Source organism: Varanus komodoensis, unplaced genomic scaffold (genome assembly GCF_004798865.1).
Source record: "Varanus komodoensis strain SLA01 unplaced genomic scaffold, ASM479886v1 scaffold5, whole genome shotgun sequence".
Classification (NCBI taxonomy): Eukaryota; Metazoa; Chordata; class Lepidosauria; order Squamata; family Varanidae; genus Varanus; species Varanus komodoensis.
In genome coordinates, this window is record NW_025336087.1 from 9,919,182 (window position 1) to 9,939,759 (window position 20,578).

Genomic DNA, 20,578 nt, shown 5'->3' on the forward strand with positions numbered 1-20,578 from the left:
ATATAGTCAAGGCTATGGTTTTCCCAGTTGCAATGTATGGCTGGGAAGGCTGAGTGCTGAAGAATTGAGGCCTTTGAATTGTGGTGTTGGAGGAGACTTCTGCAAGTCCCTTGGACTGCAAGGTGATCAAACCAGACAGTCCTAGAGGAGATCAACCCTGACTGCTCTTTAGAAGGCCAGATACTGAAGATGAAACTCAAATACCTTGGCCACCTAATGAGAAGGAAGGATTCATTGGAGAAGCGCCTAATGCTGGGAACAATAGATAGCAAAAGAAGAAGGGGACAACAGAGGATGAGGTGGCTAGATGGAGTCACTGAAGCAGTCGGCGTGAGCTTAAGTGGACTCTGGGGGATGGTGGAGGACAGGAAGGCCTGGAGGAGTGTTGATGGGTCAGACACAACTTTGCAACTAACAACAAAATTGAAGTTTTTCCTAAGTGCACCCCAAATGGATGCCTTCAGGGAGAGAGAAAAATGTGGCTATTTATGCTGTGGCAGTGATGTGATATTAATGCTAAATGAATTTAACCCCCACAAGATGTAAAGGAGAATCTCAATCAAAATTTATTTTGCCTCACTCTTTCCTGCCTACCCACATAAACACCCTCCTTTGATGTATTCTCTCCTAGCTGCCTGGTAACCAGCCACAATTTCCATTCTTTACCTCCTCCTTCCTGGCCATCCAAGGACTGAACTTGATAGACTACCAGATATATTGTATGAGCTCCATTGCCTAAACTGGGTGGGGGAAATCCACATTTAAATAAAAACTACAACCATGTTAGAGTACTACTTGGGCAAAGCGCATAGTAGACCTTCTCCCTAACCTAACAAAACAAACAGTTTCCTGAGAAATGCTGTACAAACGGAAATGTTTCATAAAGTTTAACCTCAGCAAAGTCTATGAGAAAGAAGGCAATTAATACATGTCAAATTGCTCAAGGTCACTTGTTAACATTTTACCTCCTATACAAGCTGTTTCTTACCCTTTCTACCTCAAGATCAGCACAGAACATCCTCAGACCAACCTCTCCTGTAATGTTTTAGATCAATCTGCAGAGCCATCAATCTGCAGAGTATAAGCTATAGGACCTACTACTCCCACCCCACAATTTTTGGTTATAAGGCAGAATGCAATCCATCCAACACAATCTCGACATAGGGAGGCAACTAGGGCCCTCTCATACATTTCCATCCATTGTAAAGAAAATTCAAAACAGTTGCATAACAACAAAAAGATAACAACATGGCAATATCAAAACAATTATGTGCTTCCCATATTATACACAGAATCTATGAAAAAGAGGCTATGTTCTGATGTGGTATATACAGTGGTACCTTGGCTCACGAATGCCTCAGTTCACAACCAAATCGGTTGCAAGCAAAAGTTTTGGCAAAATTTGACAGGCATGATCGTGGTCGTGCTCAGAGGGGGAGATGGCCGAAATCGCACCTGTCTTTCCTGCACAAGGACGATTGCTACTGCACGATTATCATTTGGACTCTCCCTCCAAACCATAACCTCCCCCCCATACCTAGATTAGTATTCTCTACTGTACAGTACAGTACTTCGTTACTTTGTTGTTCTTTGTCACTTTGTCTCAAATTTTTGTGATTAAAAAAAATGGTTACAGAACAGATTAACCTTATTTACATTGACCCTTATGGGGAAATTTGACTTGGCTCACGAACGATTTGGGTCACGACCAGAGTCCTGGAACAGATTAAGTTCGTGAGCCAAGGTACCACTTCACCGGGAAGTGTATATAAATCATTTGAACAGGATTCTTCAGAACTAGAAGTTACTACATTCTCTTCCAACTTAAGTTTCAGCTTCATTCTTGGCAGAAGCCATTCCTGAAACATTTTTGCAGAGGATGTGGATGTTGAAGGCCAGACAGACCCTCATAATCCTAATTCTATGGCCTGAATGGGTGAAGAAGACAGAAAAAGTCCACAAGTTTCCCATCCCTGCTTTAAGGGCAGAACTGCATATTACTTTAACCTTAGCAAATCTTTGATGACCAACACATGCCTGCTGCAGTAATGGAAACAGAGCGATGAGGGCATTTCTATGGGAGAGTGGACAAGTGTGAGGGACTGCCTGGTTCTCCTCCAAATGAAGTTTCTTCTGCTGTGTTTACCTCCAGTTCTCCTTCATGGCTTTTCTTCCCCAGCTGGTGTAGGACTAAGCTAAAAGAAAGGAGGCGCAGAGAATCAGTGCATTCAAAGGACTTCTTGGGCCCTACAATGGGGTGTCACAAGAGAAACATGAGTTTGAAAACCCAGTTTTTCTGCCACAGTGACATACGGTCCAGTTCTAAGTTAGTAGCTCTCAAATTTGGCCATGTAAAGAGTCTTTAAGGGGCAGTTCCAACACAAACGTACATCACTTTTTCTTCAGTATCACACTAGCAAAATAGACCATTAGCACAACAGAAACTAGCAAGTGGGAGCACTTGTTTCTGGAACAGGACAGGTCAGCAAGAGCTCCCAGATTCATCTACTACTGCTATGCTTCCATTGTTTCTGTTGCACTAGCAGAAAGGGTGGCTACAGCATCAATGAGTAGTCCCTGGAAGAACTGGAACTGAGCAGTCACACTCCACTCATTTGCCCCTCATTTTCAGCTGTTTCAGAAACTGCTACTTCCTCAATCTGTTCCACAAGTGCAAGGCAGCTAAGTGAAAACATAGCCACAGTACAGGATGCTTCCCATTGTGTTGTGCTTGCTCCACTTCTCAGAGGGGTGAGAGGTTCCAGGGGCACTACATTTATCCTGGTTTCTGTTGGAAGGACAGTGATGACTTATTGCTCTTTCATAACATTTGAGTTCATTTACAAATATGCAGGTGCTATGTAGATGGAAACACACCACTCCAATTGACAGCCAGATCCATTTCCCTTTATCTGATCTCCAGAGAGAAGCCGCCCCCAAAATGGCACTTGCTCTGTCCTGGCTTCTTGTTTTTCTGTCTGCCCTAGCACCCACTTCCTCTGTTTTTCATGCACAGCTGGCTTGCCCCTGCCTCTGGCTGGAGTAGGAAAATAAGGCTGCATCTTCTTCTCCATCCATCTCCTGGCCTTCCTGAGCTTCATTTACCTGTAGCTTGCCTGACAAAGATACGTCTGGCAACTTTGCCACTGGCTATTAAGGGATTCTTCAATAGTATGGCAAGCTCCAGTCTCCTGCCTAAACCCCCAATTTTGTACAAAATGGATTACTCATACTGAATAAGTGAACTGTCTCCATGAGAAAATACAAACATTCTGTATGTGTGAAAATACAAACATTCTGTCTTTTTTGTTTGATATGAAGGCTGATTCACACACAGACATTAACACCAATATGTCAGGAGCAAATTGTATATTACGTAAAAGACCCTGGCTGCTTCTGCAGATTATGTTATAGATTACATTTTAATCCTGTTCTTTCTCCAAAAAGCCCAGGGTCATATCCAAACCATTTTATCTTCAATCAGTCCAATGAAATAGGTTAGACTTAAAGATTGTGTAGTAGGGTGAGTACTGGGATTTGAAAGTGGATTTAACTGGTTCTGGTCTGGCATTATAGCGATGATACTACACACTCCATATCGCATTTTTCCTGTTCTTGTTCACCCTTTCCCTTTCTTGCTGTTAAGAACAACTTTAAAAAAAAAGAAATTAACAATTGCGATTGACAATACAATACAAGCCATTGTACGTTCATGTCTCATGAAAATCAACAAAGTCCCTATATGCCAAGCTAGAGAACTTGCAAAACCATAGAACACAGTTTCTGTGTCAGTGATAAGACCCAGTATCAAAGGTAAAGGGCAGAATTTCAGTCTTATCTTGGAACTTCCATGCTTTTCCTTATTAGTTTAGTACAGTTTTTGCGGTTTGACAGATAAAAAGCAACTGGTAGGGAGTTGTATGTGTTAAAAAAACATTAAATCAATTGGTTACTCTGGGCATCACTGATACTATGAAAATAACAACTGAATTGTGGGGATAATTTTTCTCCCAGTTTATGATGAAAAGAAAATAGATATGTTTCTGGTTGTTTATCTCAGAGTATTGTCTATTTATGACAGTACTTTTAATGTAGTAAAAGTTACATTTCTTAAAACACTTGTATGAAAAAATACTTTGCATTTTCATACATTCTGTAAGAAATAAACAAAATGCCAAAATATCCTTGTTACTATGCATGTTTACTTGGCAACAATTGCAGCCTCACTCTCTACAATTTTTAGTCTGCTTGTTTTTCTTGAGGGTGCCAAACCTTTTAGAGCCCTAAACGGCTTAGGGCCTGCTTATCTGATGGAATGACTTCTCCCATATGTACCCTGCCGACCACTAAGGTCAGTGGCAGAGGTCCTTCTTCAAGATTATTCTACAACAGTCACAATATAGAAGTAAAAACAGTTGTGTTACTTGTACCAAACATTTAAGGTAAGGTAAGCTGTACAATGAAGTAACTTTAAAATGTTTGATATCCAAATAATGCAGCAGGCTTGTTAATCTGATGTCCTTTCTGTATTTATCAAATAGCCTCCATCCTTCCAGTAGCCTGGTCTGGCAGCTATGATAAATAGAAACATTTTCATCAATCCTTCCTGATATTGCATAGCAAATGTTTTTCCCTTAAACATTTGCAACCCACACACATGTGTTTCCTCTCTACAGGTTGTATCTTGCCAAATGCTCACTCTGGTTATTTATGTTCAAATACATTTTTTTCTATTTAAAATTGTTAGAACAAATGAAAAACCTTTATTTTATTCTGAGTTTATGATGTGGTGCTATCAGCACTGTTTATTTAAGCATACTAGATATTCCTAACATATCCATCCCAAGGTAACCAAATCTGAGTGCTACAATTTTCTGCTTCTCCTTTGTCATATATTACATGCTGCCTTTCTGTGTGTGCACTCAGGACTGCAATCCTTGACTTCCTTACCTGGGAGTATATCCCCCTAAACTCAATAGGTCATTTCTGAATAGTCAGGTATAGTCTTTTAGACTACTAAGATCCTCAAATTTCCAAATGGCCAGCTCAACAGAATGGCAATATGGATGGATAATATGTCAATTCCAGTTTCTCTTGGTTTCTCGTCTTCTGAAATGCAGTGTTACTGAATGCTCTCTAGATGCATGTACAAATGTGGGTACATTCCAAGACACACATGTTTAACACTCCATAGTTGCTTTCAAAAGGGGCTTAGAGGAAAATCAATCTTTCCAACTAGTATGGACAATTTTCACCCCAGTTTGCTAACAAGGTTGCATCTTCACCACATTTCTTTGCTTCAGCTTTACATTCCTGTGCTGACTTTGCCCTTGCAGTAGGATTGCTTTATCGATACTTTAGCTGCTCTTGGGTGGCTATACCATATAGCGTGTATTCACTGATCACATGATGCACAACAAAATAGCAATTAGGTGTTGAACAAATATGGGGAACCTTTCTGGAAAAACTGAAATAATCTCCCATGCTTATTCCTTATCTATTACATGATTAGTGAAAGCAAGCAATATTAATTGGTTTCACCCCAGGATGAAGCTATGGCAAGCTTTAGGTATCTAATTTGTTCATACTAAAGGACATAAGAATGGCATAAGGTACACTGTGGCTTCTAAAAGGAGTTATGTTAGGTCTATTTTATAGTTTCTTTAACTGGTGATTTGTAGATGGTTATAAAAGTGTTCCTTATGGCACAGATATTATCTAAACAGTAGACTTTGGTCTCAATGATTGTCAAACATAAACAGTCAATAATTATTTATGATATAATGGGATTCATGTTTATTGGTATTTTTTGGCAACAAAGGCTTTATTCATAGTTTTGAAAAAGTAGGATATCTGTTGTCATAGTTTTACAAGGTTGAAATATGAACACAGATGTCACAATTAGAGATAATGTTTGTAATTATGTACTTGCTCTGAAATAAAGTTTCAAATACCAGTTATCATTGTGGAAGATGCTCAGGAATGGTGATGTTTGTGCTCGCCTCGGTAGCACATTTACTAAAATTGGAATGATACAGGCAAGATGAGCATGGCCTTGTGCAAGTATAAGATTTTTTTCCAGTAGTACATTACTCTGAAAGATATATTAAAATGGACAAGGATCATAATGGAAAAATTTGGAAATGTAAAAAAAGTAGACAGGATTTTCTACCATATGTGGTGGACTTGTGACAAAATTAAAAGATTTTGTCTTTTGTATTTAAATTTTTTTAAGTTGATACATACAGAAATACCAAAAAAAACCCCACCCCTTAAAAAAAACTTTCCTATGACTTCCAAGAAAATGCTTTTTAATATAATGCCAGAGACATCTTCAAAGAATATCTCAGAGTTATTTCAATGTATGACAACTGCAGCAAGAATTACAGTTGCTTCTAAATGGAAAACAGCATTAAGTTAGCTGAGTATGCAGTGATGGCAAAATTAAGTAATTATGTAAACAGTAGGCCAATTGAAGAATTTAAGGATAAATGGAAATTCTATTATATGCAGTTTAATTAATATGGAACAAAAGGTAGCTTGTAAAAATAGTGTTGAAGATTTATAGTTGATTTGAAATGATTGGAAAAATTGTTGGTTTATAGAACTATAATTATCTTTTTTGTGAGCCTCAACAAAGTACTAACTGACAGAAAGATAGAAATTTCTGACTTTTTAAGGAATTTGCAGGTTATGGATATATATACTATATTCATATAAGATTGCTTGCATTCTTCTTTTTCTTTTATATTTTTATTCCTTTCTGTACTTCATTTCTTTTAAGAAATTTTTTTTTTAAGGAATGGTAATGTTTGGAAATGTTGTACTTAGAATTTCTGAGCATGCTTTAGGCTGATAAATTGATGCAGCGAGATATCATTTAATGAGATATCACAATTTTTTGGAAGAAAATGTAACATTGCAGTTTCAGGATCCAAGACAGATAGGAAGGCAGATGGATGGATTTGGTTAGGAAATTGATATTCTCTTTTGTAGTGCATTAAGAATGGATACCTGGATTTTTTTAAATCAAAGACTATGACATTGTAGTCCAGTAAAATCTACAAATGCTGTAGACATTTACGGCACTGAAAACTTTGTTAATAGGCAGATTCACACATGATGGCAACAGGGATGTGCTAAGAAGAGGCATCCCTATTGACTACACCTGCCTGAACAGCTTTTTCCCATGCAGGTGCAAAGGATCCACCTGAGCCCAGGCCCCCACCTCCTCTTTTGCTTAGGAGAAAGCTTGGAGGGGACACCCGAAGGGTGGGCCTGAGCTTTGTAACAATGCTTGAGGATTGGGTGTCCCTGCCAACCCTCCCTCATGGGTGGCTTGATCCCAGGTAAGAGCAAGGATCAAGGGGGCATGGTTTTGAATGGTTTACCCCATTCTTGGAATATCCCTGCCAAGCCCATAGCCTTGCTCTTACCTGGGAGAAAGCTGTTCAGGATAGAAGCTGAGAAGACAGGCCATGGGCTTGGTAGGGTTGCTTCATTCTTGGAGCATCCCAGGAAGACTGTGCCCTGTTCCTACACAAGCAGCTTATTCCCAGGCAAGAACTAGAAGCTGGGGATTCACTTGATGGGGCAGCTGCAAGTGCAAGGCAATGGCATGCACATGATCACCTGCTCCTGCCACACTCCCTACAGTAGATCCCTGGGGCACGAGGTGGGAGGGACACCTGTCACCTGTGCCAAATTGGGGTACCTGTCAAGCACATTTCTGGTTACCTGCCTGGCAAGACCAGTGACAACTGCTCCTGCCAAGCAGCTCATGTGTTCTAGGGTTGTGTTGTCTACAACAAGCAACCTTTTTAGGAGAAACCCTAATACAGACCATTGTGACTTATCATGGTTCTCCCCCATGGTAAGTCACAATGGTAAATTACCACAGTAAAGTTGAGGCAACACAACAAATTATCAGTGATACCAATCAATGGTTGCTTGTCATGTGGTGGAATCCAGTCAGTCTCTGCATAGTTCCATCCATGAAACTTATACAGTAGCTTTTCCCAAATCTCCCTGTTTTATGTTATGACTTATTCACATAAACTAATACTGGGTTACCTTGAACAGCTTCCAGCCACCCCACCTTTTTTAAAACTCTGCTTCTCTTAGCATTTTTCAAGCTTAAACTAAGCTAATCATAGTGCAGTTGAATATTCCAGACAAGTCTAAGCATGCATCTCTCATTCTGAACTTGGCAATATGCTAATACTCTTGACTCCACTGTTCCACGTGTTCCTTAAGTTAGTTCTTCAGGAGAACTGCATTGACCATTTTCAGGAATCAACTGTGCAGTCCAATACATCATTGTCCTGTTGTTTCATATATTTAGGGAAGCCCAAGACATTCTATGTAGTTGACTTGATATGCAAATATGATGATGAAGAAAACTTCCCTTTTATTCAGGAGACATTTAATTATCCTAAGACATAATATTCGTTTTAAAATCTTCATTCAAGAGAAGTGTTTCTGTGTTAAAATATCACTATGTTTTAAAACTGAGTCAGCAATACAATGTTTGTGGGTGTCCCTAGATACCTTCCTGGGTGCCTGCTCAGGCACCTTGCTCTCTCAAATTTTACTTGTTCAAAAATATGTAAATATTTGTTTTTGTTCACCTTGGGTGGTGGCTGGGTATGCTAGAAAGGGAAAGCACAGGCCTACAGCTGCCCCACCCTCTCCTCTTTCCCCCAGAATGCCTCTTGGTCTCACATATGAGAGAGAGAGAGAGAGAGAGAGAGAGAGAGAGAGAGAGAGAGAGAGAGAATGTGTGTGTTGTGCATGTGCATATGCTTTGCCTCGGATTTTATTTTAGGGGATTGTCTGAATTTTCTCTGGGATTTCCTATTTTTGGAATCTGCTTAACCTGGGTTCATGTGTGTGTGAGGGGGTGTTAATGTGTGGCTACATGTGTGAAAATGAGAGTACTGCCTAGGGGTTTTTGGAGTGTGGGTAGTGTTTTGATTTTTGTGAGGTGCATGTATTTCATTTGTTTTATTGGAGATGTTGTCCAAGTACCTTTTCCTTTGGAGCAGAGAGTGGGCTGATGTCCAAGGTGTTGTGTATGTGCGTGTTGCCTTGTTTCTTGTGTGTGTGTGTGAGAATTTCTCCTGATGAAATTTCTAGGGTTGTTTAGCTGTGTGTTTATACCTGGGTTTCTTTTGTGGAGGGAGTTAGGGTTAGGGGCTGTGATCTAGGGCTGTTTGGGGGAGGGTCTTATGCATCTTGCCAGGCTGTTCTTTGAGTGGGGGTATATGTTTTGCCTGAGACTTTTTTGTGTGGGGGATGTACGGAGTGTAACTTGCTTGTTTTCAACAAAAAATGGTACTTTGTTGTGTTATATGGGATCAAATACATACATACATACACACGTGTGTGTGTGTGTGTGTTCAAACCCAGCTTTTGTCTTGTATTCAGCTTCTTGAACAAGCAAGTTTGTCTTCTGGGACTAGCCAGGACCATAAAAGCCATTTTGGGTAATGCCCTCAATAACTGATAGACCTTCTTTGCAAGCACAAGTGGATGAGGTGATAATGAGGCTTTCAAGTTTACCAATGTGACAAATTAACAGATGAAATCTGAGAATGAGGACAACAGTCAAGCAAATGCTAGACACCACTTTCATTTTCTTTGAGGTTCCTTCTACAAACTAGCATTTTAAAGTGGCAACACTTATCTGCACTGGCCTTTGCATTCATAACAAAAGCTAAAAGAAGGCTGAAGATTTCAGGTTGAACTCATGTAGCCACTAAACAGCCCTAAATTCAATGGAGCTAACTTCCAGATAACTCTGCTAAGGATTGTTGTCATACCACAGCTCTGTGGTTTGGCAGGTTGTATGTGTGCGAGTGTATGGTCGTGCTGCTATGAATACAACACTGTAGATATACTTGATCTGAATGGTTTTTGAATTCCTTTTATTTTGGGAGGCTCTTATTACAAATACTACAATTTTTAATATATATATATATATAGAGAGAGAGAGAGCTATTCTGTTTGCTTTTGTGTGGTTTTATGCTGCCATCGGCCCATTAAATTCTACAAAATACACTAATGAAACCCAGGATCGTTCAGTTTTAGTTTTATTCGTAGAAAGGCTCCAATGTTTATAATAGCTGTATGGCAGCTTAGAACTTAGCAGGTGAAGAATTTTCTCACTTGAGGATGGAGCAGGAAAAGCTACAGTTGCGGAGCCTACATGGAAAAGCCTATGCTACACGGCCAAACACACACCACTAGGGCGTACGTGTGTTGAAGTCATCGGCCTAAAGCGCAAGAGCCCTCTCAGAAAACACAGTTGGTAACCCCAACGGAAGCCTTAACAAGCCGATTAAATAGTTACGGGCAGAGCTGCAGCAGGAACCGAGGCGCAAGAAAAGCCACGGCCCACGCCGCAGGAAGCCCCGCAGCCGCGTCTGAAGGAAGACGAGCCCGGGCGCGGCTTCCCGCGGCCTGCCTGCGTGAGTCGTCCCGCCGCGTCCCAAATTTTGCCCCCGGCTTAGCTCTGGCCAGCGGGCCACCTTTTCCCGCACCCAGCGAGGGAAGCCGCAAAGAAGCGGGCAGGAGCCTCCACCGCGGAGAGGGAGCCGGCGGCCGCTGCCCCAAACGGCCCCACCGCTAGCGGCGGTAGCGTAGCCACCGAGACAGCCCACTCAGGCGGATAGGCGGCGCTTTGGTCCCGAAGGCCCGCCGCGGGTTGGCGGGGCGAAGGCGAGGAGGCGGGGCGAAAGCTGAGTTGCGAGGGCCGGCGGATTCGCTGAGCTCGGGCTCTCTGGCGGAGGCGGAGGGAGCTCGCTGCACGGTTCCGCGGCGGCGAAGGAACGGCGAGGCGCGCGCTCTGCGGACCCTTTTCTTTCCTCGCTCCAGGGACGCGCAGCCGAGGCCCAGGCGGGTGTGACAGCCGAAGGTGAGGGGCTGCGGGGCGCCCGTCGCCGCTTTATCTCGCTGGCCTAGCGGACGGGGGAAGGGAAGTCAGGCGGCGCCAATCGGGCCAGAGCGCTGCTTGGCCGGGCGACATCCTGTTCGGCGGAGCGAGGCCTCCTGCAGCCTCTGCGGGTGGCGGGAAGGCGGCGTGCGAGGCGGAGAGCTTCTCTTTGCGTGCCCCTTCTTTCCCTGCCCGACAGGCTGAAGGCTGCGGCGTCTGCAAGCCCGGCCGGAGCGCCAAGGGCAGAAGCAGCTGCAGCTCCCTTTCCCCTCCTTCCTTCCTTCCTTCCTTCCTTCCTCTCCACACCATCTCCAGCCTACTGGACGGAGGAAGTTCAACAAGGCTGCTGCCCCTGCAGCGCTGGGACCCGGTTCATGATGCCCCGTGCCTTGCGCATGATTACTCGGAAGCGATTAGCCCCGCGTTCGTTGAGTGGCGTGTTCAGACTGCAGGCGTCATAATGGTTGCGTGTGTGGCAGCTCCTAACCCCGGGCTCGCAGGGCTTTCGGAGGTGCCTGCTGAGGACGGGAAAGATCGCAGGGAACGGGTGCAGGAATGACCAGATTAGAGGCTTTATTTTGTCTCTGTCGCTCACTGAAGGGCCATGGCGGTAGGCTGGGTTAATTCTGCAGTGCGGGTAGGCGATTCTTAATTGAAGAAATCTGTGTGCTGGCTTTACATTTCAAAATAAAAATACGTTTGCCTTCCGTCCCCCGCCCGCCCACCCACTGTGCTTTTTATGAACTTCGCACAGTGTCTGGGCCGATCTGGTCGAAGGTTCTGTTGCTGACCTATTGGATTTTGTTTTCGATTTAAAAAAATGCGAATCAAAGAGTGAATGGCACTACTTGGTCTAGACAGTATGCAATGGCATGCATGTGGCAAGGTGCTAGACTACTGGATGCTAAATAAACCTTGCTAAATATTGGCTCTAAAATCTCATGCTCTGGATAAGTGAGTAATCCACTGAACTTAATTTGGAAACTTGCTTCACATGGTTTTCCTGATAAGAATTTTAATTATGCATTTGATAGCTTTTTCCTGCTAAATTCCTATAATTTATTCTTCATACCTGAATTTGTACAACACTGTCAAAGTACAGTTTCTGAAAAACCTTATTTTATTTCTGCCTTTGAAAGAAAATGTAAGCAGACACTTAACACCTTCTCTTAAATACCCAAGGAAACATGCTGACTTCATTAAGATACCATGTACAACTGAGGTGCAATGTGTTGAATTTCTGGCATTGATTTTTTAATGAAGTGTATGTAGTCTGAACTAAATTTCAGTGAGGAAGGGCTGTGAACTCTTAAGGCTTGTGCTGTGGAGAGCACTGTTTTGTGCTGGTTTTTTGATGCTTATTGATTGCATTTTGGAAGAATAGTTCTTAATAAGTGCATTGTGGCTTTCCTGGAAATGGAAGGTGTCTGGTTGTGAAGGAACAAATGCATGCTTGAAAGATTTCAGTTCATGAACAAGAGGAGAAAGTCTCCTGTTGCCAAATGCTTGCCACCAAATATTGGAGTGGCTCTTTGTGCAGATTGTTCTGACAACTGTGAGGCACAGGATTGGGATACATTTTCTGGGCCAGAAATCTTTGGAAGGCAAGCAATTCCGCCCCCCCCCCCCCCCAGTGATGTTGGCCGTTAGGTGACCCTTTGACTGCCTGTCAGTGGCACATTCTATGAGGGTTGTTTGCAGAATAGATCATAACAGTCGATGCAAACTAAGTTTGCAGAAATAAAACTTAGAAGCCCTATCTAAAAGTAATTCCTGCTAGTCCAGATAGCTGTGGAATAATGTTTTATGATTTTTCTGATTGCTTTTGACAAAAACTACCTTGCTCAGTGGGGTTGGTATGTGAACATCTTTGAAGCAGTTTAGCTCCTGAGAAATGGCTATAGACAAATCATGTACTTCAGGGGCTTAAACTCTTTCTTCCAAGACTATATGTTTAGAATGGTGCAAGAAACCTGCCTTGTGATTTTTATTTTTAAAGTATATTTGAGTCACTCACCAAAATACAATCTAGGTCATAAGTATATTCACATTGTTCAGAGTAATTATATCCTATTTTACTATGGAAGTAATTGAAATTTACATCTCAGTCAAACACATATTGACCTGGAAGCAAGAATGATGATTTGAATGAGTTTTAAGTGTTAGACTTAGGTTTTAGGTGACAGAATTACAGAGATGATGCTGATTATCTGCTGCTATCCTCTGTATAAAGTTATTTTAATTTCTTTTAATGTTGATTGTGTATCTACGTTTCTGTATCTGTTTCTTCTATTTGTATTATCTTTCTTTTCTTTGTTGATTTTTTCCATCCTTCCTCTTTCAGTTATCACCCAGGCAGAGTAGATTCAGAAAGTCTGTGGAAACCACGACAGATTAAACTGTGACTACAGTTGTATGACTAGGCCATAGGATGAGTGGACTTCTGTTGTGGGAAGTGTAAATAAAGTCATCATTGTGGCTGCATATTTGAGAAAGAAACTAGTAAAATTGCTCTTGTGTGAGCAGGATAATGATATAACCCTTCCTGTGCAATCCTAGGCCTGTCTTCTTGGATGTAATCCTATGTCGTTCATTGAGGCTGCTTCCCAGATAAGTGCATGCAGGATTGTCACTGTAACCTCTTTATTCTGAAGTTGTCCTATTGACATGAGTTAACGTTTGAGTACTAAAATTTGGAGACATAGTATCTGATGGCCACAGTTCACTTGTAATGCTCTTGTTTTGCATGCATGAGGTCTCAGCTCAGTTTCTGGTATCTTCAGTTAAAAGGATCTTGGGCAACAGGAAAGACTTGCCTGACTCCCAGAAAGCTACAGTCAGTCAGAGAACGCTGCACATGGTTAGAGAGACAGATTGCTTTGACTATGTAAAGCAGCACCCTGTATTTACAAGTGTTGTTCAGAATTATCCAAACTCTTTAGGGATGCAAGTGGATCCCTTCATGCGGATCCAGACTTGTAAACTGTAAATAGATAAAATGTGGGCCATAAAAATAATGGCTATCCTACTTTTCTACTTTGAAAATCTAATCCCATTTTATTTAAAACATTATAGTGCAATTTGCATGCAATTTGTTTTATTCATCAAGAAGTTGTGTGAAGACTTCTATAATCAATTCAGGATAGTTTATATAACTGTTGCTAGAGACAATGTTTTGGTTTTGAATTCAGTGTTGTTAGTTTGTGTAACACTTTTGTAGTGCCAAGAATAAATGGCATATGATTTTATTTTCTAATGTGTAAGCTCATGAGATGTTTGCAGGCAGTGCTTATAGCACTTAATGTATCTCCAGAAGAAGAAAAGGCATACTAAAATATCTTGGTCAAAAACTTGTCATAGGAAATTTGTCCCTGCTCCCAAACTGACTGCAGGCAAGAAACTGCTCTGTAACCCATCACTTGCTGATATTCTTGGCTGTGGCCAATGCTGCAATATTTCTGTATTGTTTATTGTGGGAACATTGTGGCTGTATTAGTAAGATCCAGCGGATTGGTGTCATGGGGAATAAGCTGAAAAACCAGAATTGAACTCAGCAAAATAGCTTGTAAAAGGAATACACTGTCATTTCTAATCTGGGTGTAAGGAAGTTCAGTGCTGAACAAAGCAGTATAATAGTACTTTGGTCATTTTCCCCTATGTGATGCACCATTAAACCTGGAGGGAGTTATTTCTGTACGTTACAGTACAATCCTCCCTTTTCATTTTAATAGACTATGGGTATGGGGAGGGTGCTGACTCTCAAATTGGGGAAACTTCAGGCAGATCCAACAGTGTTTAGAGAAGAGCTCTTATTTGGCATTCTGCCAAAATTCTTATAGCAGTAAGTACAAAGTGAGTTGTCTTTGTATAATTGTGCACCTATTGAACTGGAGCTATTTCTTTAAAAAATAAATATTTCAAAGTATTTGGGACATTTAGAGAAGTGTTAATTTTCTGCATATTTAGTTGAAAGTTGGCAGTGTTTCACAATCCTAAATCAAGATGTGTTTAAGTGCATTTACTTATTTGTTGCAGAAATTAGGGAGGAAAACACTGTAGATAGAAATGACTGTAGAACATTTTAATTACTACTTAGGATGTATTTTTCTCTTTTGTTTCCATTTCCTGTTTTTTTTCCTTCATATAGGTGTGTGAATTCTAAAATAAGCTTCAATAAGCCTTCCAGGTTAATGACAAAACTTTCAGTTCTTTGGTAGTGTATGTTAAAGTGCATGACCTTTTAATTGTGACCCCCTGCCCCCAAACTAAGAGCCTAAATCTAATATAATATGGATGGTGAATGTCTTTAGATGTGGTAGCAATCTAACACAAAAATCTGAATTGCTGTATCTATAGAAAGTGATTTGATTTTTAGTCAAAGGCCATTTCATGATTGTTATGTAATACAGATACCAGTATATTTTATATATGCAACTAAAAAGTTAATCAGATTTTGGTGTTGATTTTGTTAAGACATAAGGTCACATATACAGAGACAGCTTACGCTCCGTACATTTTTTCTTTCTATTCATGTCTCTAAATGAAAACTTCTTGACCCAGTGAATGGCATGCCATGGAGAAAAATATTATAGCCTAATACTGAATCTTAATCTTTTGCAGATAACTATATGAGATAATGTTTGCTCTTGTAGGGGCTGTACTTATAAGAGGGCAGTTTGTTCATTGCAATAGTTGCAACTTTTAATTATGTTGCTGCATGGTAGTTGATACGAAGTCTCTTCTCACTAGTATGTGTGCAGGTGGGAATGCTCTTCTAGAGTTAGTTTATGGTCAGCAAGACAAATGCAGTTATTTCCATGAAAAGATTGCTGATGAGTGATGATTAGCAGAATAAGAAAGCTAGTGGAGAATGACTGGCAGGTAAGCTGTCATGTCATATGCTTCTCATTTTTTTTGCCATGTGTTTGTGTTGTAAAAGTAATAATAAGGTAGCATTTTAGTACCTCATAGTTCATAGAAGAGTGAACATGGTGCAGCATCCCATGTTTTTGAGGTCATTTGAACCAAAGATCACATTATTACATGGATTTTAATTAATCAGAAAATATGGGGGTGGGAATCATATTCATTTTTACCTTTTGTGCATGACTATTGAACGCAGATCCAGAAACATTAAAAAAACAAACCCAGAGCTCAGTAACTATTTCTATCAGTCAATATATCTTCATTTTTTTCATTCGCTGCGACACCACTAATCACCCAAACAGAATTATTAGATGATCAAATACTTGGTGGCAATAGATATATTTGGTAAGATACTCTTTGTACATAGGAAAACAGAACTCTGAATGCAGGAAGATTTGTGAGGGATTCGTCAGTGATGCCATCACTATTTTAGCTGCCAGGGTCTTAGCTATAATCATTGTTATTTGGGTGAGATCATATTTATTTGTTATTTTTCATGTTTCCTTAGTGTGTCTTGATGATAGATTCTTAAAGCTTGATTGGAAAAGTTTTTGACATATGGAGAAACCTGAGGACTATGCGGATATTCTCATTACCGCTAGTTTCTTGTTTTCATGTGTAATTCACACATGACGTGCTTCTGCCATGTGTGCATGTGTGAGTTGCAGAGGGACTCCCATTAGTCTTTGTAGTCTCCGGCTTAGCTTGCTTGGTTTTCCAAATGTGTAAAAGGAGAGGATTGACCCTGAAAAACCTGTAAAAGAATGGTGGGCTGAAAAACAAAGGGAAGCTTGCATGTGTGGAGGCTGTGAAGTATGGGAGTCTTTGGAATATATTTATTAGTGACATGGGGCAGAAATTAAGGTTACTAATCTTGATATATGATTTTCATGGTTTTCTTCATGAAGGAATGCGCGAGATTCTAGAATTCTAAGTGCTGGAGGGTTTTGATCCTAGAATAATCAATCTATGATGAGAGATGCAAATAGTTTTCTTGACATTGAAACCTTGGAATCTTACATTTAAAATTCTTCATGCATTCTTCTATGAGCTATTTCAAAGAAACAGATTTTTTTGAAAAAGGTGACATATTGATGCCACATCAGCTCCCATGCGGTAGATATTTTGAAGAAAACCTATACCAAAGGTCAACAGGAATTCCACAAAACAGTGGACTTGTCTAATTGAAACCCAAGGGCTGATCAACAAGCACTTGGGTTGATAAAGCAGAAGGGATGGTTACCACTCCTCTTGCACTAATTGAAAGTGATGAGGGGTAAGCTAACTTACTTCAGGGACTATTCTGCTTTTGTCTTCTGGCTGCTGTCCTGTTGTCCTGCCTGTTATGAAGCTACAACTTACATTTCTTGTTAAAGATTTATGAGAGATAGGGCAGGTTTGCATGTCACACTGTGCCAACTTGAAGTCATAGTAGGGGTTGGGGTTTTTTTTGTGTTTGGACGCTTTGGGGGGGGGGTACGTCCAGCAGACAGTTGTGTACTCTGTGACTTGTTCCCCCTTAATCCTCCAGCTCCACCCAGCATGTATCCCACGGGCCTTTGTGGTATAACTCTATCCATGAAGTCTTTGCATGCATGGCTGGTGACGTTGGAGCAAAGAGATTTCTGTCACAGGTTTCCTGACTTTTCCTGGCATGTTTTTGTTTTGACAACTTTTTCCAGCTGTAGATGGAAATTTGTCAGAGTTAGTCAGTAGAAATATTTTTTCTCCTAATGCTTTGCTGGTGCTTATCAGTCCTCACCTCTGTTCTTTTTTTCTCTGTTTACTGTCCCACCCAGTTCGTTCAGTAATTAACTAAATGGATACAGAGGTTGCTTGGTCATTAAGATTTTTTTTTCATTAATTAGAATGGCTTCTCAGTTATGACTTAGCTCATTCTTGGCCACAAAGATGCTTTGGCCTTATTTTCAGAGCAGAACACTATACAGGGCATCCTTGGAAGACTGAGACCAGTCCACTCATCTCCTATCTATTGTAAGGAAGAAGGAGCATCTGTGCAGGAACATCCTCTGCATCTGCAAGGGAATCTTTTATTTATCTGGTTGTCTCTCTAAAGTTTTTGCTTACATTAGATTTTTATTGAGTCTTTAATCAAACTTTGTGAAAACACACTTGTTTTTGAGAAATGCTCCCCTAGTACAGGGTTTGGCAACCTGCAGCCCTCCAAATATTTTTGGACTCAACTCTCATTAGCCTGAGCCAGTATGGCCAGTGGTGAGGTTTGATGGGATTTGTCATCCAGCAACTTCTGGAAGGATACTGTTTGCCCACCCTCTAAAACCTAAGCTTTACCATAACTGGAGACCTAAATTAGAATTGGAGTAATTGTACTAATCTTGTGTCTGAATGTTTTTCCCCCATAGGTAAAGTATGTGTGCAGAACTTCACCGCAAGTGTTTTAAGACAAGGGAATGTTTTTCGGCAAGTACATCAAAAGGAGGTTCAGCAAGAAGTAATATTCAACCCATCTTGAAAAACTGTGCCTGTAAGTGCCAAACAAATCTGAAAAGGAACTAGCTGGAAGTCTACGTCTTGATAAAAAGTGCATTCTTTTGCACTTTCACTGATTAAATATCAAGACAGAAATACAACATCAGCAGAATAACCACAGGCCCTGGTGCTTTTTACATATTTGGGTTACAGTCCTCATAACTGATACATTACTTAGTCTGTTTAGAACTGCTTTTATTGTATATACAATAAAACTGAGTAGCACTGTGTTGCTGTTGTTCACTAAGAGAATTGAATTAAAACATTTGCCACAATGAGTGCAGAAGGATACCAGTACAGAGCTTTATATGATTACAAAAAGGAACGAGAAGAAGACATTGACTTGCACTTGGGAGATATTTTAACTGTGAATAAAGGTACTTTAGTCGCCCTTGGATTCAGTGATGGAGAAGAAGCAAAACCTGAGGAAATTGGTTGGTTGAATGGTTATAATGAAAATACTGGAGAAAGAGGGGACTTTCCAGGAACTTATGTAGAATATATTGGAAGAAAAAAAATTTCTCCCCCAACTCCAAAGCCTCGTCCTGTTCGACCACTTCCTATGGCACCAAGTCCTGCAAGAATAGGAACAGACAGTGATCAGCCAGGTTAGTATTGTCTCTTTTTACCAAGTAGTTGTGGTTCAATATCAAAAGATTTCTTCTGTAAAATTCTGCCATGCATGAGAAAATCAGTATAATCCTTCACAGCACACAGGGGTTCCTGCTAGACAAGTGGAGATGAACAAGTTTCTCTTAATCTAAAGTTTCGAAAAGAATTAGACATGAGAATATCTGAAAAAATAAACTTCTCCAGTTATAGCAATCAAGCTATATACATGAATGATGCCTATTTGAATAACACCTATAATGTAGTAGTAACCATGTATATCATAGGTACTACCACTTGTGGCTAAATAGAAAAATACTCAAGTATTGCTGTGTGTATGTGCAAATGCTGATTATACATCTTGATATTTAAAAAGGAATCACAGCATTTAAAAAAATCATAGATTCATTCAAATGTAGAATTTCTTCAAAGTTGATTTGCTGTTGGTAGGCAAATTTAATTAGGGTATGTTTGAAGCCAGAATATGTGAGTGAATGTGTATTGAATCAATCAAAAGATAATAGCATGTATACTAGTACTGTCCCATTGAGGTCAGTGTCAACACACTTGTGTAAAGTCATTACCTTTCTTCTTACCATGGTAGGCATGCCATGAATGGAGCCAGCTGGAGCTGGGGGTCAGACTAGATAGCCAGGGAGATCCCTTCTGACTCGATCTGTTTCTCCCCTGCCTCCCTCCCCCAGTTCCTGTGCCAAAGTAGAATAAAACAATATCCAAGAATGATATTGAGCCCTATCTTATGTCACAGGAGCCTGCGTCCATTAGTAGAAAGGGGCTTCTGTTTCCCTTTTCCACATAGTACTTATTTGTCTGCACCATTGGCTGCAGAACAGGTGGGGTCATACAAGGAGTTGCAGAGGAGAGGAGGATCTATTCCACTGGTGATTTCCATTCTGCTGCTGAATGGGCAATACTGGTTACAGCTTGTTATGTTTAGGTAGTTTTTCACTGAATACATGTGTACAAAAAAAATTTTTTTACTGATGTATACTAATATCTGAGGTCAATGTCGCATTTAAGTAAGAAAACTCTGTCTGATACTCATGCAGGAATTCATGATATTCTCAATTTCCAGTCTCCAATCAAGCTTCCTGATGCATTTACTACCAGAAAAGTAGTTAATCTAGCAAATGTTGCTATTTAAGAAATTTCACTTAACATGAGTCCTTACCACTTCTGCTTGAACAAATTATACTTCAACTACTCAGTAACAGTGTTTATCTTCACCTTCCACTTATTCCTCACCCTGATTCTATAGTATGAATGATACATGTTCAATACCTGATACAGTAAAGTGGATGATAGAAAAGTGGCATTTGTTAAGTAGTGGAACAGAATGAAAATGAATTGCCAGACATGACTGTGTTAAACAGCTCTATATACATTGCTTACATCTGTACACATATTGCCTGGGGAGCAATATGTCCAGATGGACTCCCCCTGAGGCGGTAAGTTGCACATAAAGACCTGCATTAATAGGCAACTCTCTCCCACAGTAGAAGGGAAAGTAAGGACATGTTGGCGGGGGATTGCATATAACAGCATGTTACAAGAGCAAACATAACTTTAAAGTGT

The 20,578-nt window shown here is 40.5% G+C and overlaps 1 protein-coding gene and 1 non-coding gene across 3 annotated transcripts in view; both read left to right on the top strand.

Moving 5' to 3' along the window:
• The first annotated feature begins 5,994 nt into the window (after positions 1 to 5,994).
• LOC123031683 lies at positions 5,995 to 6,097 on the top strand. Its single transcript, XR_006416365.1, has one exon. It is a non-coding gene; the product is annotated as a U6 spliceosomal RNA (small nuclear RNA).
• Positions 6,098 to 10,740: 4,643 nt separating this feature from the next.
• PIK3R1 (phosphoinositide-3-kinase regulatory subunit 1) overlaps positions 10,741 to 20,578 on the top strand; it is a 63,592-nt gene continuing 53,754 nt past the window's right edge. Inside the window, exons 1-2 of one of the 2 annotated variants that reach the window (XM_044445833.1) lie at positions 10,741 to 10,918; positions 18,247 to 18,981. In XM_044445833.1, the coding sequence (XP_044301768.1) occupies positions 18,648 to 18,981 (334 nt within the window). In that variant the 5' untranslated portion in view covers positions 10,741 to 10,918; positions 18,247 to 18,647. Of the gene's footprint in view, positions 10,919 to 11,372; positions 11,574 to 18,246; positions 18,982 to 20,578 lie in introns of those variants that run through there. The other variant, XM_044445832.1, reaches the window with a different exon arrangement.